The following is a 22,930-nucleotide window of genomic DNA, read 5'->3' on the forward strand; positions in this document are numbered from 1 at the left end:
ATGACCATTCTTGTGAGTTTCAGTTGCTTCCCATTTTACTTAATAGGTTGTATTGTTAGTCTTTTAAAGTTAGCCATTCTAGTGGGTGTATAAAGATCTCTCCTTGTGGTTTTAATTTGCAGTTCCCTGGTGGTTAATGAAGTTGAACATCTTTTTTTTTTTTTTTTTTTAAACACGCTCACTAGCCATTTGGCTGTCTTCTTTTCTAAGTTTTTCTTCAAGTATTTTGCCCACTTAAAAATATTGTCTTAATTTTATTAATTTATAGGAATTCTTTTTCTATCCGAGATGTGAATCTTTTGCCAAATATTTGTATTACAGATATTTTCTTCCAGTCTGTGGCTTATCTTTTCACTTTCTTAATAGTGTCTTTTAATTAGCAGAAGGTTTTAATTTTGATCAAGTCAAATGTATTCTTTTCTTTTTCTGTTGTAATACCTTCTGCGTCCTTACATGCAGAGAGCTGGGGTCTTTCTCCAAGAGCATGGCATGTGCAGTTACAGATTATTCAGTTACATAATGACAAATTTGATAATCTGCTGGTAAAATTTAAAGTGGAATGAGGATGTAGATTTTATAGGTGACTTGTTTGAAACTGGAGCAAGAAGGCTGAAGGGTATAAAGGCAATTGGAGCATCCAAGCAAAGGATTAAGAAAAAGCTATATACAGATACAAATCCTGTGAAAGTCGTTAGATGTTGGGTTGTGTGGAAGAGATGGAGGAGAGAACAGTGACCTCCTGGGAAGCTGGTGATCCTGAAACTGTTGCTGGTATCTGCAGTGCAGACTATGTGCCTCTCAAGACTTTAGAATCTCAAGAATGGGAAATGGCAGGAACAAAGGAGGGTGTTGGCACGTTAATGACTTCATGTGGTCTTCAGTATGGTCCTATAAGAGAGACAAGTTTGGGGCTGAGCCTCCCTGTTTTAAAGCATGTGTAATATGGTTTTGCTAGGAGTGGCTTGTTTCCTGGAAGTCCTATAATTTGAAGCCTTGCAGGGCTGTAAAAGTTGAATTCTCTACCCCAAGAGAAAGGACCAGCAGAAACAGGAGACTTAGCCAGGGACCAGTTTGAGCAAAAAGACCAGCCTACTATGGCATTGCAAAGCTTTAAACATTTTCTGCCCACAATGAGGAAAAATCTGGGGGCAAAGAACAGATTATAGATGGTCTCTCTGTACCTTAGATGACTATTTTGAATAACCTCAAGACAGAGCCTATTTAACCGTGTGCCAGAGGACAGGCAAGGTGTAGAGGCCTGTGGTTACCAGAATGGATTTCCCAGTCTCCAAGACTATGTCTAGACAAGATGTCTGGAATTGACTGGAAGTGACAGAAAACCCATATGTTTTTAAAATCTCATTGGCAATTCTGTGTCTTAAAAAATCTGTTTAATAATTGCTAGTGAGTTTAACTCCTTTGGCCAGCCCAGGCTTGTGAATGTTACCGATCTCAAGGGGTTCACCACTTGGGGAGTTCTATTCAAGAATTAGATGTGGGGCTCGCCCGGTGGCTCAGGCGGTTAGAGCTCCATGCTCCTAACTCCAAAAGCTGCCAGTTCCATTCCCACATGGGCCAATGGCCTCCAACCACAAGGTTGCCGGTTCAACTCAAGTCCCGCAAGGGATGGTGGGCTGCGCCCACTGCAACTAGCAACGGCAACTGGACCTGGAGCTGAGCTGTGCCCTCCACAACTAAGACTGAAAGAACAACTTAAAGGACAACAACTTGACTTGGAAAAAAGGCCTGGAAGTACACACTGTTCCCCTATAAAGTCCTGTTCCCCTTCCCCAATAAAATCTTTTTTAAAAAAAGAAAAGAACTAGATGTGTTTGTCATTAGGTAGTTTTATTTACTTGCAGCAACTAAAAGAGATGGGAGATTCACATCCAAAATGCTGTCTCCCAGAAGGGAGGCTTAGCCATTGCTTATACACTATTTGGTTAATTAATTACATGTTGACTTCATCTTTGCAATTGGCTAGACTTATTTGGTTGGGTTAGGGTCAAGGTCATCTGGTTACAGCTACATCTACAAAATACTGCGCTACATTTTAACATGTAGCAAGAATTGCATTTAGTAAGAACTGCCCAGACCTTGAGACCTTTCTAACATTATTGAACACAAAATGCATGTGCTATTGCATGAGGTAATTGTGGCTGTTAGTTGAAACTGGAAAAGCTTTTTCAATAGAATCTTTATGACAACAATGGAATGAGGTATGTGTGTTCGATTCCTGTTTGGGAGAATAAAAAATGATCGCCAGTCTATATACACATCTGAGAAATACTGAATTAAAATTAAATCAATTTCTTTACTACAGGACTTCTCAGAGCCTTTACTATGCTAATGCAAATTGCAATTTTCCAAGAGGGAAATACAGCACGCAGCGTTTTTTCAAAATTATTTGACCACCGAAATAGTTTTCATTAAGTTTTATTAATATCTCACAGACACATCTTCAGAGATCCTAGGAAAGAGTGGAAACCACAAAAGGCAGGGCTAGGTCCGTTGCTGTAGAACCTTCTGACCCCTAGGATAACGGAGAGCCTTCCTCAACAACATGTGATGACTCCATTCTGTAGATGACACAGGTCTTGAGTGGTCAACAACTGGTCTCAAGTCCCTGGTATTCAGTGGCTTGTCACTGCACTTACACTGTTTGTCACGGCACTGTAGCACAGGGTCCAAGTTCGATCTATGGCATTCTGGAATGTGTCTTTGTGGTAGTGAGTCTGATGCCAGGACAACAGTTGTTCTGGTAGACAGTGGGCTACCCAGTGCTCTCCTCCCTTCCTCTGACTGCCTGAATCCCATCCGCCTTCTGGGCTCCAGCTGAGCTCACGCCACAGAGCCTTCCTCAGCTGCCCGGGCTGTGGTGACTTCTCCCTCCTCTGATCTCTGATCCTGGCTGCCCAATGATGCTACTGGACTGAACTGAAGCAGGCTGCAACCTCCTCAAGGCAAGGACCCTGGGTTATTCACATTGTCTGGTCAGGAGGTAGGACAAAATAAAAATTTGTCGACGAAGTGATGCTAGAGATAAGGCTTCTGACTGCGTAAATTGCCACCAAATAACCCTCAAGGACCCAGCAAACCACCATTCTTTTGATTGAGGAAACCAACCCATCATATACTCTTTCGTGTGAGATCTGAGGAAATGATAGGCGATACCGTATGTGCAAATGCTTCATAAATGGTAAGGAATCATACCAATAATGATTGTTATTAATAGGTCTCCACTGCCCTGATTGGTGATTGGTCCATTTCTAATGAGCCTGAGCCTTCAATTAGTCTTTCCAGTAACTGAGGCTGACCCATATGCCCCACCCACTAGATGCTTTATTGTAATGTTCATCTTTTCAGGAGTCCATTTTTTGGTAGTCTGACCACCTGTTCCACTGTTTCAGATACCCACAGTCAGTTGGCCTAGCATGTTTCCGATGCCCAGGCACCTTTACGTGGAGCATTGGAGATGGTTCTTAAAATAGTGGAGAGCCAGCTTGAACTGGACCTGGGCATTGGTGTTGGTCCGGTATTTTCTGTAGGTCTTCTCCAAGGTGGTCAGCTCTGAGTCCGCCACTGGAGAACGGGGCTGGTGACCTATAATTACATCTGAGCATGACCCCACGAGCAGGCTCCCAAGCCCATCAATAAAGAACTCTGCCAAGAGAGGAAGAGCACAAGAAGGAAATGTGAGCTTCAGGCAGAGACCCAGGGCCATATTCCAGGTCTTAGAGGAGAGCTGGGTGAGGAAACACAGTTTATACCCCTGGGGAAGGTCAGCCCCATGCAAAGCCACCTGCCCATGCTGGTGAGTTGGAAGAAAATAAATAAGCTCATTTTTCAGACAAAGATATGGGTAGAGAGGCAGAAAGACACAAGTTAGCTTTCCAGCTGGACAAAACTATGGTCTCCAGGACTGAGGAAATAAGAGGGGAAAGAGAGAGGGCAGTTAACCAGTTGCAATTAAATAGAAAAAAAGATTCTGGAAAACGAGAATAGGAAGCAGGGTGGGAAAAGATGGAGGGGACAGAGCTGTGGGGAAAGGAAGGGGAAGGTTGTCTCAGGAATAGCCTGTGGGAGACAAGAAGTCAAAGAGAGGGTAAAGAGGGAGGTAAGAGAGATCATGAGCTCTTTAATTTGGGGTGAAAGGGGAAGGAAACCCATTGTTGCTGGACCAGCTACCATGATCAATGGAGCATAGCCCTTGAAAGAACAAACTTCTGAGGTCACTTCATAGCCTCTTCACCTGAATGAGCCACTCGTTGCAGGCGGGGGTCAAAGCCAACCCTTTGAAGTCGTTCTGTGTGGGCCAGGAAGAAGTTGACAACGCCACTGGTCACCACACAGTTGGGGAAGCCATCCAAAGGCCGGAATGATCCTGACCTCCGGTGAAGACAGTCCCCATTCTCACTTTGCTCCAGAAACAGCTTAAACTGGAACAAGTTTCCAAGCACACTGCCGCCTACCTAGCCCATGGGCAGAGAAATCCATGTTAGAGAATATAGACACAATACCCATGTTACCATGCCAGGAAGCCTCACTGGACTGAATCTTGGTTACAACAAGAATCAGACCTTTTCTATATCTACCCTTTATACTGTCTCTTAGTTACTCTCTTTTTGGTGTTATAGCCACAGCCTTCAGCACATACTGCTGGCTCCTTTGATCTTTCATTCCTGTTTACCCCAGAAAATCTTTTTGGTGGGAACAGAAAGCACTTACATCAAATCCAAAGGGCAGAGAACTTCTCTGCTCTGCTTACCCTACAGCAAAGCAAGCTCACTGTTTTCAGTAGAAGCTAACTTACTCCCTCCTATTAGGAGCAATTTGGATGCAGGCAAGAGGCAGCCTGAGTACGCAGTGGTCTGCGTGTGGAGTCTCCACTAATGGGGTTCTTGTAGCTTCTTGCAGGTAGTCTCAAGCTGCCTCCCTCCCATTTTCTGCTCCTGGCTCACCTCTCTGAGCAGCCATCCATGCACTCATGGGAGACATGTGCATTTATCATATGTCTGAGCCCAAGCCAAACAGGACAAGCGACTACATCTATTCCTGAGCCATCATAATCATCAGGGTGGCACGGTGAAGTCTGCTAATCGTCCCCCATCACCTATTCTTTCCTTCTTTCATTTAGTAAATGAACCCTCTGAGTTTTAAGTAAACTAAATTAAGATACAGCCCACTATCCAACTAAAGACGGAATTTCCCCACTTCCTTTGCAAGGTCTGACCACGTGACTAAGTCGTGCCTGAAGGGCTATGATTTAGGATGGATGTCTGCAACTTCTAGATCACATTCTTAAAGGAAAACCATTTGTCCTCCACTTCCTGGCTCCCTCTTTCTTCTGGCCATGCAGCCAAGGACCACATGGATAGAGGAGCGACAAGTGAAGGAAGCTAGTCCAGGATGAACTCGGAAGCAGTGCCAGCTTGGACTTTGACATGAGTAGGAACGACACCTTCTGTCTCATTTATGCGATTGTGACTTGGTCTTTAGAGAGTAGCCAAGGGAACTCTTAGTCAATCTAACTGTTTTGGGGACTGTCCACCTGAAGTAAGGGTAAACTGGTCACAATGTCACTTACCTTCTGGTCCTTTTTCTTGCTTTTTTGAAAACAGCTTTATATCTATATATCTTTGCTATATTAAAATTGTATACATTTAAGGTATACGGCTTGATGTTTTGATATATGTATACGTTATGAAAAGATTACCACAATCAAGCTAATTAACGTATCTGTCACCTCTACATAATTACCATTGTGTATGTGGGTTGAGAGGATTTAAGGTGTAGCCTCTTCCCAAATTTCAATACAAATAGTATTGTTAACTATCATCACCTTTTTCTTGTCTTTTCTATATGTGGATTGACTTTCGGTGTTTTTATTACTTTCTTTTTTTCAAATGTCATTAGGGATATGTGTGCTTTTAAAGCTTTGTACCGTTTTCATTTTTTCAAGTGGTGTGTGACAGAACCAGAACACTGCTCTTTTTCATCTCACACTATTCCAGGAAGGAAGTTAGAAGTGATGCATTAACACACCATTTTGAAGATGAAACAATGGTGAATTGGGGCAGGGGTATAACTTACTCAAAGGAAAGTAAATATGGAGGCAAAAACAGAACTGGTCCATCTCCTGACTCCTGGTGTGATGGTCTCAGCCTCAGAGCTTTGCTGGCTGTTCACTTTCTACATCATGTCCCTCTCCCTCACCTTCCTTCCCTCTCCTCTTCTCTTTCTCATTTTCTTCCCTCACATATGAGTATGTTCCTGTCTTCTCTTCTCTTCCCTTTCCCTGTCTCAGCTGTCTCCACAGATTGCAACCAGGGTAAAATTGACAACTCTCCCTTACCACATCCAGTTCAGTTTTCTCCAAAACATCCACCAGCATCTCAATCTTGGTCTTCTTGTTGAAGAGAAAGTCATCGTCCACCCAGAGAACATATTTCGTGGTGACCTGAGATATGGCCAGGTTCCTACCAGCAAACCAACCCTGTAGGTGGGATGACATTAGATCTGTGGTTGCCTGACCTGACTACATATTAGAATTATCACCTGGGGAGCTTTCTCAATTCCCAATAGTCAGGCTGCTCTGTCTCAACCCCAGACAGTGGTTGAGAACCACTGGGTTAAAGGGAGTCCATGTCTCAGAAACAACAGAAGAAGGACAGTGACTTTCTGGACCAAAGAATGAAAGACTTCCTTGGCCCTGTGGCCAATATAGGTGGATTGAAGTCTTTTTTCACCTGATAGTCTCTGTGACTCTCCTTCCATTTCCTCTTATGTTGCCTGGAAGATGTTGGAGGGTGGGAGACATTCTGATATGTATAGTATCCATTTCCTTCTGTGTACCCTTGAAGGAAGGTGTGCAGGGGAGAGAGACAGCGAGAGAGCTGCTCCTGCTTGGGTGGAATCTTAGGGATGAGAAGTTTCTCTGCTGTTGGATCTGAATGTCAGGAACTCTTGGGATGTCAGACACCTCAAATCACTTAGAAGGACCTCAATCAACATCAAGTGTGAGGAAAGGCAGATCAACCATCCCATTAATACAGAAAAGCGAAAGATCTGAGTTCTCCATGAATTTGGAGTCAACGAGGGACCTCAGAGGAGAGTCCCACCCCTTCCTACTCCAGGACCCTGCTTCCATGGGAAGGCCACTGAAACACCTCATCCAGGGTAGAACCTGACTTTGGGCCCTCTTTTCCCAGGATCCAAGTGTCTCCCCATCTGGGAGAGCCATACCTTCCCAAAGGGCATGATGTAGTACTCCACGTGGCTGTCATTAATTTTCAAGGGCTCCTTGCTGTCATCAGCCACAATCACGGTCAAGTCTGGGTAATACTCACGAATACTCCTGAGCATGGTTATGAGCTTGTGGGGACGGAGGAATGTTTTGGTGGCAATGGTCACCAGGTCTCTGAGCTTCCTCTCTGGGCAAGAAAGGGCAGGTGTCAGAGTTCTATGTTTCAAGAAGCTTCACTGTCTTAACTTGCATTGTTCTGGTGATTTCTTTATGCCACAACTTCTCTGTTTGTGGGCCTCATGCCTCAGTAGATGCTTAATAAGGGTTTGTTCATTGGATTAGAAAATAAATATATTTAAAACATAACCAATTTAAACAATTTGTTGAACTTTTATCTATCTTCTATTCTAGAGGTCTTTTACTGGTTCTGTTGGCTCCACTATGCCATTTCCTACTTTCAGTTTGAATGCTTTCTTGTATACTTGCCTGTCAGCACTTCGCTAGCATCCTGCTTCCCTTTAACACTAGGAATTGAGATGCACAGAGCTTTGCCCATCAGTATGGAAGGTCACAGGGACCAAAGAGAGGAGAGAAGATCTAAAGGACTTGAGACCTGCCCCCACCATCAGCTGAAACTCTTAGAGAGAAACCTACTTGGACTTTATGCTCAGGAAGACATGTAGGTCTACGTGGAGATTGGAAGGTCGGGACTCGATTGTTCAAGACCCCAGTATAAGAGGGTGGACTAGGAATCTGGGGATACTGGGAATAGAAGCAACTGTAAAGCTGTGAGATAGAAAGGAGTCTAGAGAGAAAGATAGAGAGCGAGAGAGAAACAAAACAAACAAGCAAGCAAAAGTCTCCTACGTAAGAGGAGCTCACCAAAATTCCAAAAAACTCAAAGGAAAATTAGTATGAAGAACAACAGCCAATACATCTACCGTGTGCAGATGAACCCACTCCAGAGAGACTACAAATAACAGAGACATCTGAAAATGATTTTAAATGTGAATGTTTAAAATCTTTAAAGCAATAAATAATAGAATCACACATATTATAAAAGAAAATATGAAACAAAAACAAGTATAAAGGAAATGAGAATATTTGAATATGAAAACCACTTAAAATTATTGAAGATCAATATTAAGAACCTAAAGGGAGACATGACTTCAAATGTATTAAAATGTTATAAAAAGCATAAGAAAATGCTATGAACAACTTAATGACAAAAATGGCGATTTTACGTCAAATGGAGACTTCTATAGAAACATTTTAAAATGGATTTAATGTGCATATAGATTAATAACCGTTAAATACATAGAATTATATTTTAAAATTTCCTGATATTTTAAATGTCACCTGATAAAATTCAATACTCATTCATAATAAAACCTCTTAGCAATGAACTAGAAAACAGAAAGCAGAAACGGAAAAATGCTTAGCAATAGAAACACAAGAAAAGAAGGAAACTTTCTTACCCTGCTATATCTACCACATTCCTACACAACAAACATTAATGGTGCAACATTAGAATATTCTTCTTAAAGTCAGGAACAAACTAAATTGCCTATTACCACGGCTACTATTCAATGCTATAATGGAGATTTAAGTCAAATGCAATAAGACAAGATAAAGAAGGAAATTATAAGAATTGAAAAGAAAAAGACAAAAATCATCATTGTTTTTCTAAGAGACCCTATATATGTTAAAAAGTCATTAATTAAGAGTGCAACAAGGATGCTATTTATAAGTCCAACAGTCAAAAATCACTACAGCCCTATATACTAGCAACAACCAATAAAAACGTAGAAGAAAAAGATCCAATTCACACTAACAATAAAAATATAAGATACCGAAGACTAAATCCAATAACATACGTGCAATTCCTTTATAAATAAAATTAGAAAATAAATCACTGAAGAGACTGCACCATGGAGACTATAGTATGGAGAGGCATACAGGAATCATGATTGGGAATGTTCAATTTCATAAAGTTGTCAGTTCATCTCTAATTAATCTATGAATTCCATGAAATTCTAATCAAAATCTCAAGGGATTTTAGAGGATCTTGATGAGCTGATTCTAAAATTCTAATGGAAGAGTAAAAGAGCAGGAAGAGCTAAGAAAATTTTGTAAGTGAAGTAGTCATCCACAAAGTACAGAATTTATCCCCACAAGTAGAAACCCTATTATAAAAGGTGTTGAAATTTTATGAAATTAGCCCAATAAACTGATCAGTGCAACCTAAAAAAGCCCAGATTCAGACCCCTGCACATATGAAACTTGGTGTGTGACAGAGTGGCAATACAAGCCAGGGAAGAGAAGGATGGGCTATTGAACATATGGTGTTGGGACAATATGCTATGCATACCCCCCAAAATCACACCCCGATCATATGCCACGTATAAAAATAACTTCTGTGATACATCACATAAACAAAATAAAGGACAAAAATTCTCTGATGATATCAATTGATGCAGAAAAAGCATTTGACAAGATACAACATCCATTTATGATTAGAACACTTAATAAAATAGGTATAGAAGGAAAATACCTTAACATAATAAAGGCCATATATGACAAACCCTCAGCTAATCTCATAATTAATGGTGAAAAACTGAAGCCCTTTGCTCCACATTCAGGAACACGACAGGGCTGTCCCCTATCACCTCTGCTTTTCAGCATAGTGTTGGAAGTCCTTGCCAGAGCCATCAGGCAAGAGAAAGAAATAAAATGCACAACCATACAGTAAGACAAATATAGTTAAGCAATATTATGGCACTTTATTCTAGAATTGTTTTCCTCTACACAAAGCTTGTTGCCAGGGCTATTATTTTGATCAATTGTCCTCCTCTATCTCAGAGGGGATCTGAATTTTACCAACAGTTCTACAGGATCCCACCATGCAGCCCCAAGGACAAGAGCCTTACCTGGTCCAGGGTCGTATAACCTGGGAATGACGGGATACCTGATGGTCACTGGAAACTTGGCCACTGAAGACTTGGACTCCAGACTCACTGGAGGGAGAAATATGGTCAGGGTGGGCAGCATGTATCTGAGACCCTCTCCACATTGCCCCAGAGAAGCCCACATGATGGTGGAGTGAAGGTTTGATAGAGAAGGTCGTAGTTGGGATTGAGGAGCCCATAGAGTCTATGGCATTCTGGCTCCGGATTTGCTGTGTGTCCCTGGGGCAACCTGTTGAATGCCTCCTAAACTCACATTGCTTTCCTGTGAGAATCTGTGGGGTGGAGTGAGTGCGGAAGCAGAGCGTCTGGATGAAGTTTGACTTTGCCATTTATTATGTGAAATGCCATGGGCAAATCACCTAACCTCCTTCTCCTGCTACAATACCAGGACTGTCATATCTGCCCTATTTTTCCCTCACAGGGACATTTTGTGAAAGAAAACGTTTGAAAACCTGAAGGTGGAAAGAACTTGCTCATTAGTTTGTGATCGTGGGTAATCTGTCCATTGTTTCATTTCTTTGTGTTGGTGTCCTGGGAATGCATTCTGTGTAGCTATTCAAAAGAGAAAGGGGTGACTTTAATTCATCCAGAAAAAAATTGAGGCTGCCCTGAGGGTAGTAGGAATTGTTCTCCTGGGAATTCCTAGGATGGGTTTCAGAGGTTAGTTGGAAAGGGGAAGAAAAAGCCACTGCCCTTGGGACTGGGCGTTCCCCACATCCCTTTTTCCTGTTAGTGCCCAGGACAATAAACGGATGTATAGACTGGCCACCTCCTCTAGTAGAGCTGAAGTCTTCAGCTTTGAGAGCTGCAGAGAATAGGGAATAGAATTGGATGGTTGCCAGGCGCACAGCCTGAATGGTCTGTCCTCACAGAGAGAAGAGCAGGCATGTCGTTTGTCCTTTCTATGGGGTCGATGGCAATGTGGGGATAGTATTGGGTACAGGAATTTGGAAGTTAGGAACAGGAGTAAGGGAAGAATCTTAAATGTAGGCAGGCTTCCTGGAGGAGGAAGACTTTGAGAGGGCCCGGTGGTGTTTTCTGGCTCCCTAAGCATTTTGCCATCGAAGGACAGGATCTCACCAATATCCACCCTGTGGTGCTGGTACACTGTGCTGGTGTAGGTCATGTGCTGGAGAATGAAATTCAAAAGCTTCTTGTCACTGGTTGAAATGGTCAGCTGCTTCTGGCCTCTGCCCTGCACCACACCGTCTGGGCTGTCAGCAAGGGTGTTCAGTGTCCCCAGAGAAGCTGTCAGTGTGACCTAGAGTGGGTGAAGTAGAAAGACGCTAAATGCAAGGAAAGGCACGTACCCAGCATGGCCAGCAGGGGGCAGAACATACTAGGGTGAGAGGAGAAGCATCCTGAGAGCCCAAGAAAGCGAGCACCTGGCTCTGCAAGGTGTCACTGCTCTAGCCACAGCAGAGGAGAATCAAGCCCTGGGGCCTGATGCTTTCAAGGACCATTTGTTTTCTTAGCTTCTTATCTCTTAGCTTTCAGGATACCATTCTTCTAGATTGCTTCTGATTCCCACTGGCTACTCCTTCTGCCTTCTGATTGCCAACTCCTCCTCCTCCTCTACCCAACCTCCAAGTGGAGTTTTTTAGGGCATGGTTCTGCACCTTTTGCTGAAAGATTTTCAAAATGTGTGTTCGTAGCTCATCTCTTTCTGAGATCCAGCTGCTTAGGTGGTTCCCCTGCTAGGAAGTTTTGCAAACAACTCAAACTGATATCTTTAAAACTGAACTATTGATTTTTCTCTATAAACTTGTTTTCTACCGTCTCCCTGGTTCTCCCGGCCCTGTGAATAGCACCTTCATCCACTCAACTGCTCAAGTCAGCAAATGGAAGTCATTGCTGTTCTGCTCTTTCTCTCATACCTCCAGACAAACTATTAGTGAGTCCTGTCAGTTCTACCTTCAAAATGTACCTGAAATTGGTCCACCTCTCTCTAGTCCCATTGCTACTCCCTAATGCTACTCTCTTCTCTGGCCTTCTTGTCTTCTGCAACAGCCAGTTTAGTCATCTTTAGGAAAAGTAGACTGGATTATGTCACTCCTGCTGAAAACACTTTAGTCGGTCAATGGATATTTTCTGAGATCCAAATTACAGGCACTAGGGAAAGAGTTGTGAATAAGACAGACTCCCTGCATTCAAGAAGCTTATAGTCTACTAAGGTAGAGAGACAATAAGCATATAATGACACACATAAGGTAATTCAGGTACAGATAAGTGCTATGAAAAAGATAACACTACTGAGAAAGTACTGAGAAAGAGGCAGGTGGTGGGGTGCTTAGCTGGGCGTGTGGACAGAGAAGGCCTCTGGGGAATAAAGTAACTTAGCAGATTTTCTCACTCATCACCCATTCTTTGTTTAGCATACAGAGGTGAAAAAACAAAAACTACATTTCCCAGACTCCTTTTCAGTTAGGGTTCAGTTAGGGTTATATCCCAAGGTCAGATATACTTGCAGAAGACCTTGATTTGGAGCTATGTTAAGTGTGCAAAGCAGGGCAGAGCACAGAATGTCCATCTTGGTGGCGCTAACCCTGCCAGAGGCAACACAACACAGGAGCCACAGCTGTGGCAGCAGTTTCCTCTTGCAGCAGAAGTGGCATCATCCATGGTGGCCCAGTGCTTTGGTGTAATCTTGGAAGTCATCCCTGGAACTCCAGTCACACCCATGGCTGGAAAAATTGTGCCTTCTCTAGGCACCCTTCCCTTCACCCCACCTCACACTCATGTCTAATATTCAATCTGGATGGGAGGTCTGTCACAATCTGAAACAAGCCACCCCTGGAGGAAGGGTGCATGGACAGTGAGTCAAGGACAGGATGCCAAGAGCACAAAGAGGCTGGGAAAGGGACTCTTGCCTCATAGATGGGGGTGTTGGGTCCATCAAATTGGAGACCTGGAAGACACAGGCAGACAAAAACCATCATCTGAGAGGATGTCAAGTGTTGTCTGAGACTTGCCACCTTCCTGACTGCCTCCATATTTTTCCAGAAAGAGGCCCTTCAAGTGTCACCTCCTACCCAGGGTGTTTGCTGACACACTCCCCTCTCCCCAAGTTTCTGTTAGATGCTTTCCACAGTCCTTCTCAAACTCCAGAGGTTCTAAAACCTCTGATGCCCACCCTCAGCTTTGGATGGGTGCTGTAACTTAATCCAGTCCCTTCCAGGTATCTCTGTTACTGAAAGGAAGGAAGCAATGGATAAATAATGAACCGTCCTTATATTTGGCCCCTAGAGTAGTCAAATTCATCAGAACAGAAAGTAGAACGGTGGTTACCAGGGTCTGGGGAGAAGGGGGAGTTGATACTACATGGGTACAGAGTTCCAGCTGGGAAGATGAAAAAGTTCTAGAGATGGATGGTGGTGATGGTTGCAGAACAATGTGAATGTACACAATGTAACAGAACTGTACACTCAAAATGGTTAGAATAGTAAATTTTGTATCTTTCCCAAAATAAAAAACAAAGTTTGTATCACTTTTTAAATGACTATTCAAAAACACCAACAATTAACCCCAAATGTATCACTTTAGAATCCATCTCTGTTCTTATAATATGACTAATTTAAGTTCTAATTCAAACATATGCTCCCTATGTGGCTATAGATACCTTACTAAACTCATCTGTGAATTTGGCAAAATAACGTTTAACTCACAGGGCTGTCATGCTGAACTAGAGGAGTGTGTAAAAATCCCTCATGGAAAGGAGTTTTAATTAATATAAATATTCCACCCCCTGGAGGTGCGCTCATGCCTAGCCTGCTCCCATGATGCTAGAGGACACCAACAAGCCAATTATGTCTTAAGATGCCTTGAGGCATACAGATTTCTATCTTCTGCGTTATTTCAGAGCCTCAGGGAGGTCACAGCTACTAAGGGCAATCTCCAGCGGTGGAAATAGTGAAATAGTGACACTAACGTTACATGCAATTATGTCAAGCTTCTTTTTTGTGCTGGGTACATAGCAGGTACTCAATGAATGACTGTTCCCTTCCGTTCTCCCCTTGTGCTTAAGAAGGACTAGGAAAGTTGCCCAGGTCCTCTCAGGATGGAGGTGTACCTACCTGGGATGGGAACTGTGTGCAGGGGCATCACCTCCACCCCATGGACAGGATATGCAAAGGGCAGGTTGGGAGGAGCCAGCAGCGGTGGTGGGCGGGGCAGCCCTTCTCTGCAAGGAAACAGAATTGTTAGCAGCTGTCCCGACACCTATCCCTGGTTAGTGCTTAAAGTGGTTCTTGTGCCCAGAGCCTTGTGTTGCCAATGGGGAGAAATGAAAAGTAGGTTGTCCTCATCTCCCTTCCATTCTCTGTACCTTCACTTATTTCCAGCCTCTAATTCCACAAAGGAATGAGGCAGTTGACTACAAAACACATACAAAATAAAAATCACGACCTGCAGAAAAGACAAAACAAAATAATCAGACCACTTGGGCCAACTGAGCTACAGTAGCTCCACACTAAAGTCACATGGGAAATTCCGGGCAGCCAGGGTACAAAATGATTGACAGTCAGTAGTCTGGTCTTATTATCAAAACAATAAGACTAACTCCTGAAGAGAAGTGGAAGTTTTCCTGGCACTGAACTAAAAAATAATATACATCACAAGAAACTTGATGTGTGAGTGGTTATTGTATCGATATTTTTAGAGCAAACACAGTAACGATTTTCAGGTGGTTTTGTTGTTGTTGTAGCAGCCTTCAGTCAAGGGCAAGTGCATCACACAATCCAGCAAGACTGGTTCTTTGAGGAATTAAGGTAACACGGGTTGAAATGTAGCCTTTAGGAGTCCTGTTTAACCAAGGATATCACTAAGATTACCTGGAAGAGAGGTTAAACTACTGTCGTGAATATTTACGGGACAAAATTTTAAAATAAAAAAGGACATAAATAGGCAATTAACAGAAGAGGAACTACAAAAAGTTAATAAATATATTAACACACTTAGCTTCAATATTAACCAGGGAAATGCAACTTTAAAAAAGAAATACCTTTACATTAAAGTTTTAAATTTTGATGATAGCAAGTATTGAGTAGGTGGGGGGTATGTAAGGCACTATGCTTACTCACTCTTCATGAAACTTTGAATTAATATAGGCCCTGTTGAGGGTAATTTAGTAATATTTATTAAAAGTAGAAATAAGGGGCCAGCCTAGTGGCTCAGGTGGTTAGAGCTCCATGCTCCTAATTCAGAAGGCTGCCGGTTCGATTCCCACATGGGCCAGTGGGCTCTCAACCACAAGGTTGCCAGTTCAACTCCTTGACTCCCTCAAGGGATGGTGGGCAGCGCCCCCTGCAACTAAGATTGAACACGGCACCTTGAGCTGAGCTGCCTGCCTCCCCGATGGCTCAGTTGGTTGGAGCGTGTCCTCTCAACCACAAGGTTGCCAGTTTGATTCCTCGACCCCCGCAAGGGATGGTGGGCTGCGCCCCCTGCAACTAGCAACGGCAACTGGACCTGGAGCTGAGATGCGCCTTCCACAACTATGACTGAAAGGACAACAACTTGAAGCTGAACGGCACGCCCCTCCACAACTAAGATTGAAAGAACAACTTGACGTGGGAAAAATAAAGTAGAAATAAGTATATCTTATGATCGAGCAGTTTAGATGCTAGGTAACAGGAGAAATACTTGCCTGTGTAAACAATAAGACATGGATAAGGGGGTTCATTTCAGCATTGTTTGAAATAAACATCCCTATACAAATCTTAATGAAATAAGGAAATAATTTAAATATGATATGATATGATTGTTATAAATTATATAAATGCAAGAATAAAAGTTTTTAATCTGATATCTTTCAACAAGGGAATGGCTTAATAAAACTCAAGTTCATAACCATATAGCAATCAAAAGGAATGAACTAGATATATTGATAGCTTTTAAAAAACATCATTGAATGAAAAAAAGCAAATTTCAGGGTGATTTGTTCTTACAGTACCAGTTACATATGTATAGTTTATATGGATATATATATACACATACATATGTGTGTGACTATGTGTGTTCATCTGTGTGTGTAACAGTATAAGAAACAGTGTGGAATAATATATACCAAAATCATTATGGCAGATTCCTCAGCTGGGTTGGCAAGGGGGAATATCATATAAGGGAGGAAAGAGAATCCAGGTGAGGGGGCTGGTTCAAGAGAACTTTTGTTCTTTTATGGGGGACTGTGGTGAACTCCTGCTTGATACACAAATCAGAATTCAAGGTCACCTTCTTTCATCAGCCCATGAAATTTTATGCCATCAGATAGCATTTTAATTTACATCTCCACATAGCACTTATAACCATCTAATATTAAGGCGATCTATGTATTTCTTGATGTATTATGTATTGCCTATGAAGAACTATAAGAATGATGATATCACTAATAAACCACAACAATAATAGTAGGTAATGATTTTGCAATGCTGTGTATGGATTTGGTGAGGTCCCGCCATGCTTCCCACAAATTCCCTTTTGATATAAGCCAGCCAGAATCCATTTCTGCTCTTTTCAACCAACAATCCTGGTCAATACACCCTGGGTGTTTAACTCTGGATCTTGCACATAGCAGGGGGATAATATGTTCTCAATTATAAATGCATAAGACGGTGCAACTTGGTGAGACTACAAAGTCACCTGCTTTGATGGCCCGGGTGCGTGAAGGCTGTGCCACCAACATTTCACTGACATTTCAAACTGTCTTCATTCCTTTGTTCCTTTCTCATTATGAAATGGTTTATACATGCAAAGTTGTATAAATCTTCATTGAAAGGCTATTTCCTCCGTTCTCTTCCCTTGGTTTATTTCTAATAGGTCCTCCTAGGGACCCAGGAAGAGGGGAACTCTTCCTTCTCTCTTCAAACCCAGGCCCCCAGGACACAGTAGAAAGAGCTTTTGCTCTTCCCCAGAACCCCAGAACACTCACAGGCTACATTACCTCCTCTGAAAGTGTTCAAATTCAGCTTGTCTCCTCACTTTCACTGCAGGGAGGTCTCTCTGGCCATAGGCATCCTGAAAGTTGTAGCCCTGGTGTTTGATTTCACATTGGCACTGATTTTTCGGGAACAGCCTAAAACAAGCAAGAGGACTGTGGACATTACTGGGTGAGTGGGCTGGTGACTGAGAGGGAAGCTAAGGCCTAATCCAGTGTGTCATTCTGAGAATCTCCTTTCCTATCCCCACTGTCCTAGTCGGCCTGAGACCCTGGAATCCCAGCAGTGGCCCCTGACAGAGATACAAGGAGGGGAGGAAAGGGGGATGGGAAGAAGGTCCCCCTCTCATGCATTATCCCCTGAACCAAACTTCTTGAAACTTGAGAGTTATGGGAATGCCAGTGGCATCTCAGCCCCACTAGAAGAGAAGGCCAGAAGAACAAAAAAGGCAGCATCTTTCATGTAGTTTTGGTTAAACGGGCCCTCCAAAGTTTTAAGGGACTTAGTTGGGTGTTGTAGAGAACAGATACTATGCCCTGGAGACCAACTCATTTCCTGGTCCCCTCGTTTGGAATCATTTTAGCAACAGCACAGGTTCAAGAAGGGACCATCTGTAAAATGGGCAAATAGGGCACAGTAAACCACTGGAGAAGCAAGGGAGATGTCAGACCAAATGGAAGAGAGAGAACACGTGATATCTCACCAGATCCCATCGTAGGTAAAGAGATTCCTGAGACGTTCTTCAGATAAAAGCTTTGGCATCTGGACAGCCTGAGCAGGTCGAGGGAGCTCTGGTTTGAGACTGAACTCTTCATGAAGATACACACTTTTCAATGTAAATAATACCATGCCAACTCCTAAGATTAAGATGGACATCTTGATGAGCCATGGAAATCTAGAGCTATTGGGGCACAAAAAAATAAATTACATTAAAATATTTTTTCTTGATTACATATTGTGTAATATATATGGGAATATAACTTGAGGAAAAAATGTAAGTTAAACCTGTATCTTCTACTATTTACCAGAATTGATTTCTGAATAGAAAAAAAATCAAGTTGCAACATAGGGACTCAGAAAAATCACAAATAGAATGAGCAGGGTTGGCCGGGTGGCTCAGGTGGTTAGAGCTCCATGCTTCTAACTCCGAAGGCTGCGGTTCGATTCCCTCATGGGCCAGTGGGCTCTCAACCACAAGGTTGCTGGTTCAACTCCTCCAGTCCCACAAGGGATGGTGGGCTGCGCCCCCTGCAACTAGCAATGGCAACTGGACCTGGAGCTGAGCTGCGCCCTCCACAACTGCGACTGAAAGGACAACAACTTGAAGCTGAATGGCACCCTCCACAACTGAGATTGACACAACTAAGATTGAAAGGACAACAACTTGACTTGGAAAAAAAAAAGTCCTAGAAGTACACACTGTTCCCCAATGAAGTCCTGTTCCCCTTCCCCAATAAAATTACATGGCAGTCTCCTGGCCATGGTTGAATAGACCAAGGGTGAACACCTTGTCTGAACTGGGCCAATCAACCAGAATTTTATTTCCCAGGAATGAGGAACCAGAGAGATTGATTAGTTTATTCTGGTCCCCTGAACTGAGAAGAAAGGGGAGAAGGGGAGAAGAGAGCTAATAGGGTCATAAAACAAATGTCCAAAATTTCAAATAATTTAAATAACATAGAGTATATTTATTTTCTGTCCCTCATGAAATTAAGCCAGCAGTGAACAACAAAGCTATAACTAGGAAATCTCTGTTTTTGGAAATTCAGAGATACATTTCTAAATAACCATGGACCAAAGAATAAATCACAATGGAAATTAGGCAATAGTTTGACCTAAGTGATAATGAAAATACCACATATCAAAACCTCGGGGGGACAACAGAATGGCTCAGTTGGTTAGAGTGAGAGCTCTTAATAACAAGGTTGCTGGTTCAATTCCCACAGGGTGTGATGGGCTGTGCCCCCTGCAACTAAGACTGAAAACGGTGACTGGACTTGGAGCTGAGCTGCACCCTCAAAAACTAGATTGAAGGACAACGACTTGGAGCTGATGAGCCCTGGAAAAACACACTGTTCCCCAATATTCCCCAGTAAAAAAGCAAAAAAACAACAACAACAAAACCTCTGGGAAACAGCTAAAAAGCAATATTTAGAAACATATACTATTGTACAACTTCAATAAATCCCCAATTACCCTCTGTTGTCAACCATTACTTAGAAACACATTGAATCTTTACAAAACCGGCATTTTAGCACTGCGTTCTGCCTCCCTCAGCTTCTTTAAGGAAGTCCAACTTCACGGACACACCCACCTTCACCAGCCCTTGTGGGTCAGGATTGTCCACAGGTTAAAATGAATGGCAGGAAGAGGCCGTTCCTGTGGGTAACAACCCACAGTGTAGAACCATACTGAGCTCATGATGGTGTCGTGGAGGCCCCTCTGGGCTGAGAGGGTGGGCTCTGTCCTGTAGGGTACCTTACCAGTTGAAGTGTGATAGCACTATCTCCAGGCTTGGCTTTCGTGTAAAAGTATACCTTAAGTATACATCGTAACGGATCATTTCATCATTTTTTAAGGAAAATGTTTCAGAGACAGTATTATAAAGCATTGGCACTAGACTGAGTGGCTTTAACCAGAGTGTGCACATAGTAGATGGAATTCTGTAACACAATTAATTTTAGCGGTAGTCACACACAAATGAGTACTACCAGCACTTTACAGTTTGTATATGGAAAGAAATGGGGCATAGCCTGCTTTTTTAGGATATTCACCCACCTAGGATATTTATACAATATATGTACATACACATATAATTATACAATAAGCTTTTAGCTAAAAAATATCCAAACCTTGCAATTAATTAAAATCATTAAGCTATCGCTTAAGGTTTCTTCTACTTTGATGTGTAACATGGAAAATTTGATTATGTGAAGTGAAAATAGCTTTGTGCTGAATGTGTAAACTAGACTCAACCCAGCTTGGTTCCACTTATCAAATATCACAGACAGTTTAAAAAGGGAGGGGTGGAGAGGAGAAGGAACAATATGCAGGAGAAACAGGGCAACATGTCAATGAGCTGATGACACTTCTCATGGCCTAGAGATAATTTCTGAAGGTAGAACATGAGCTGATGGAAACATCTAATAGAAGATTATATCTCTAATCTCTTTCTTCATATAATGAACTTTCATTCACTCAACAGACAATGAGTACTGACTATGCCAGGGCTTTGGTAGGAAGCGAAGAAATAGAAATAAGCCAACCATAGTCCCTTTCTTCAAGAAATATATAATTTAACAGGGGGGAACTAATCATGTAAACAACTATGTACTAGGTGAGAGAGAGAGAGAGAGAGAGAGAGAGAGAGAGAAAGAGAGAGAGAAACTTTCTAAAATTAAAAAATGTCCATATACAAAGGTAATCCTGATAACTGGTCAGAACTTTACATCTCTGTATGATGGACGCTAGGATATTTTTAACACTCTTGCTCACAGCATTTCATTTAGATTGTAAAGTTTAACTACATGCCTCATATAAAAGAACAATGGACTCAGGTGAGGTGCTCAGCCTGTCATACTGTGTCACGACCAGAGGTAAAAGTGCAACCATTTATCTATTGCATCATTACTGTAACATTGAAAACAACCAGAAAACAACCTAAATACCTACTAATAGGAGACTTGTTAGAAGAATTACCACATATTCTAACAATAAAATACTAGTAATCGTCAACAGAATGAGGTAGTTGTAATGTACCCAAGTGGCACTACAACTATGATTCATTTTTTTAAGTGAAAAGTATATTGGGTTGTTAAAAAAATGTTATTCTGAAATATTTATGGACTCATGAAAAGTTGTAAAATAGTTCAGTAAGTCCCATGTACCCTTCATCCAGCAATCCTCAATAGGACATTAAAGAAAAATAAAGTAGGTTGCAAAATGGTATATATGGTAGGCTCCTACTTGTATAAAAATAAAAGTAAATATATCAAATTGTTACCACTGGATATTTCTGGGGAATGAGAAAAAGGAGAAGGAGAAGAAGAGGAAGGAGAGAGAGAGAGAGAGAGAGAGAGAGAGAGAGAGAGAGAGAGAGAGAGAGAGAGAGAGAGAAATGCTTGGCTTTGCATACCTATAATAGAAAAGAAGAAAATTTGAGAGTTAGGAAACCAAACATCTATTGCAGAAATTAGAAAAAGGTTGGCAAATTAGGCTCAAATGAAGTAGACAGAAGGAAATGACAAATATGAGAGCAGAAACTAATGAGATAAGAAATATACACGATAGGGAGCCCTGCGCCCGATCGTGTGCTGCTCGCCAGGTGTGTCGCCTCAGAGATCTGTTCGCCTGGGCTTGCGAAAGGATCAATGTGCCTTTGGCTGGAGATTTACTACATCTGCCCTTGGAAAAGGAAAAGAAAAAACATAAAAAGAAACGGCTAGTTCCAAGTCCAAATTCTTATTTCATGGATGCGAAATGTCCAGGTTGCTACAAGATTACCACAGTTTTCAGCCATGCTCGGACAGCGGTTCTTGGTCTAGGTTGCTCAACAGTGTTGTGCCAGCCGACAGGAGGAAAGGCCAGACTCACAGAAGGGTGTTGTTCATTTAGAAGAAAGCAGCACTAATGATCCACACAACTTCCTGAATTTGTTATATCACAGAAAGCTTTATCAGTTCAGTAATTCTAGTTAATCTAACAAGATAATATAATTACATTTAATTTTGTAAGTATACAACAGTGATCTCTCCTATTTTGGTGTCAATTTTTCAATAAAGTTTTAATTATGGGCAAAAAAAAAAGAAATATACACTATAAAGGACCATCAAAACCAAAAGCCAATTTATTTAAAAACAATTAATAACATTAACAAATTCATTGAAGGGATCAAGAAAAAACAAAAGTAGGCACAGATCACCAATGTCAGGAATATTGGGGGCATCACTTGAACCTTACAGCCATTAAAGAAGTTATAGGAGAATATAAATGAACAATTTTGTGCCAATAAACTTGAAAATGTAAAGGAAATAGGCAAGTTCTTAGAGAAGAATACATCTTACAAACACTGACACAAGCAAAAGTAGAAAATTCTGAATAATCTTATAATGCCAATTTTTCATTTCCTATTCTTCTGAAGGATAGGAAAAGAAGAAACTCCACAACTTACTTGGTGAAACAGCAAGGTTTCAACCTGATAAGGATATGATAATAAAAAATAAAAAAAAGCACAGCCAATCTCACTCATAATACAGAGGGTACCAAAAACATGTATACGCATTTTAAGAAAGGAAAAAAACTGTATTAATTATAATATTCAATATACACCGATAACAAAAGATGAATACAAGTCACGTTTGACTTCTGCATTTACAAGAGGTGCTCAAAGTGGTTGCCATCAGCATCCAGACACTTCTGATTACGGCGAACTACTGCTTGAGCACAGATAACATCTCTTAAAATGTGTATACGTTGTTTTTGGCGCCCCGGTATTAGATGCAGATGTTCTGTGGTAGCCAGCCTCCAGGGTAGTCTACGGAGTCACACCTCTATGTAGCCCTTTCCCACACTGGCCTGTGTGATCAACAGCAGAAAAGTAAAAGAAGCCCTTTCCCACATTGATCTGGCGGACCAATATGCAAAGAGCAGGGATCATTTCTGAAATGAGATAATAAAAGACACTGTGGCTTTTGTCTTGGTGGCACAGTCTCTCAGCTAATTAGCTCTGGTGAAGCCAGCTGCCATGTTGTCAGTTGCCTGGAGAGCCATGAGGAGAACTAAAG

The 22,930-nt window shown here is 41.9% G+C and overlaps 2 protein-coding genes across 2 annotated transcripts; one reads left to right on the plus strand and one right to left on the minus strand.

Annotated features, from left to right (window-relative positions):
• Positions 1-2,427: 2,427 nt before the first annotated feature.
• On the minus strand, positions 2,428-18,042 carry B4GALNT2 (beta-1,4-N-acetyl-galactosaminyltransferase 2 (SID blood group)). The gene is made up of 10 exons (XM_081028234.1): positions 17,851-18,042; positions 17,153-17,284; positions 14,289-14,395; positions 13,086-13,123; positions 11,296-11,476; positions 10,177-10,263; positions 7,246-7,433; positions 6,356-6,496; positions 4,253-4,472; positions 2,428-3,663 (listed from the first exon to the last, which is right to left on the minus strand). Exons 1-10 carry the CDS (start codon positions 18,021-18,023, stop codon positions 3,458-3,460), a joined length of 1,473 nt encoding a protein of 490 aa, XP_080884360.1. The 5' UTR covers positions 18,024-18,042; the 3' UTR covers positions 2,428-3,457.
• Positions 18,043-21,615: 3,573 nt separating this feature from the next.
• On the plus strand, positions 21,616-21,777 carry LOC308488449 (small ribosomal subunit protein eS27-like; the record flags this gene model as incomplete). Its single annotated transcript, XM_081028183.1, has 1 exon — positions 21,616-21,777. One exon carries the CDS (start codon positions 21,616-21,618, stop codon positions 21,775-21,777), a length of 162 nt encoding a protein of 53 aa, XP_080884309.1.
• Positions 21,778-22,930: the final 1,153 nt, after the last annotated feature.

The sequence above is a fragment of the Rhinolophus hipposideros genome (genome assembly GCF_964194185.1).
Source record: "Rhinolophus hipposideros genome assembly, chromosome: 20".
In the NCBI taxonomy this organism is placed as follows: Eukaryota; Metazoa; Chordata; class Mammalia; order Chiroptera; family Rhinolophidae; genus Rhinolophus; species Rhinolophus hipposideros.

Excerpts from the sequence above, each read along its gene's own strand:
- B4GALNT2 (XM_081028234.1), bottom strand. The coding sequence starts at position 18,023 with ATGTCCATCTTAATCTTAGGAGTTGGCATGGTATTATTTACATTGAAA. Across the intron at positions 14,396-17,152 it reads TTTGAACACTTTCAGAGGAG|AGAAGGGCTGCCCCGCCCAC; the intron begins GTAATGTAGCCT and ends GTTTCCTTGCAG. Across the intron at positions 10,264-11,295 it reads GCACCACAGGGTGGATATTG|TGAGTCTGGAGTCCAAGTCT; the intron begins GTGAGATCCTGT and ends TTCTCCCTCCAG.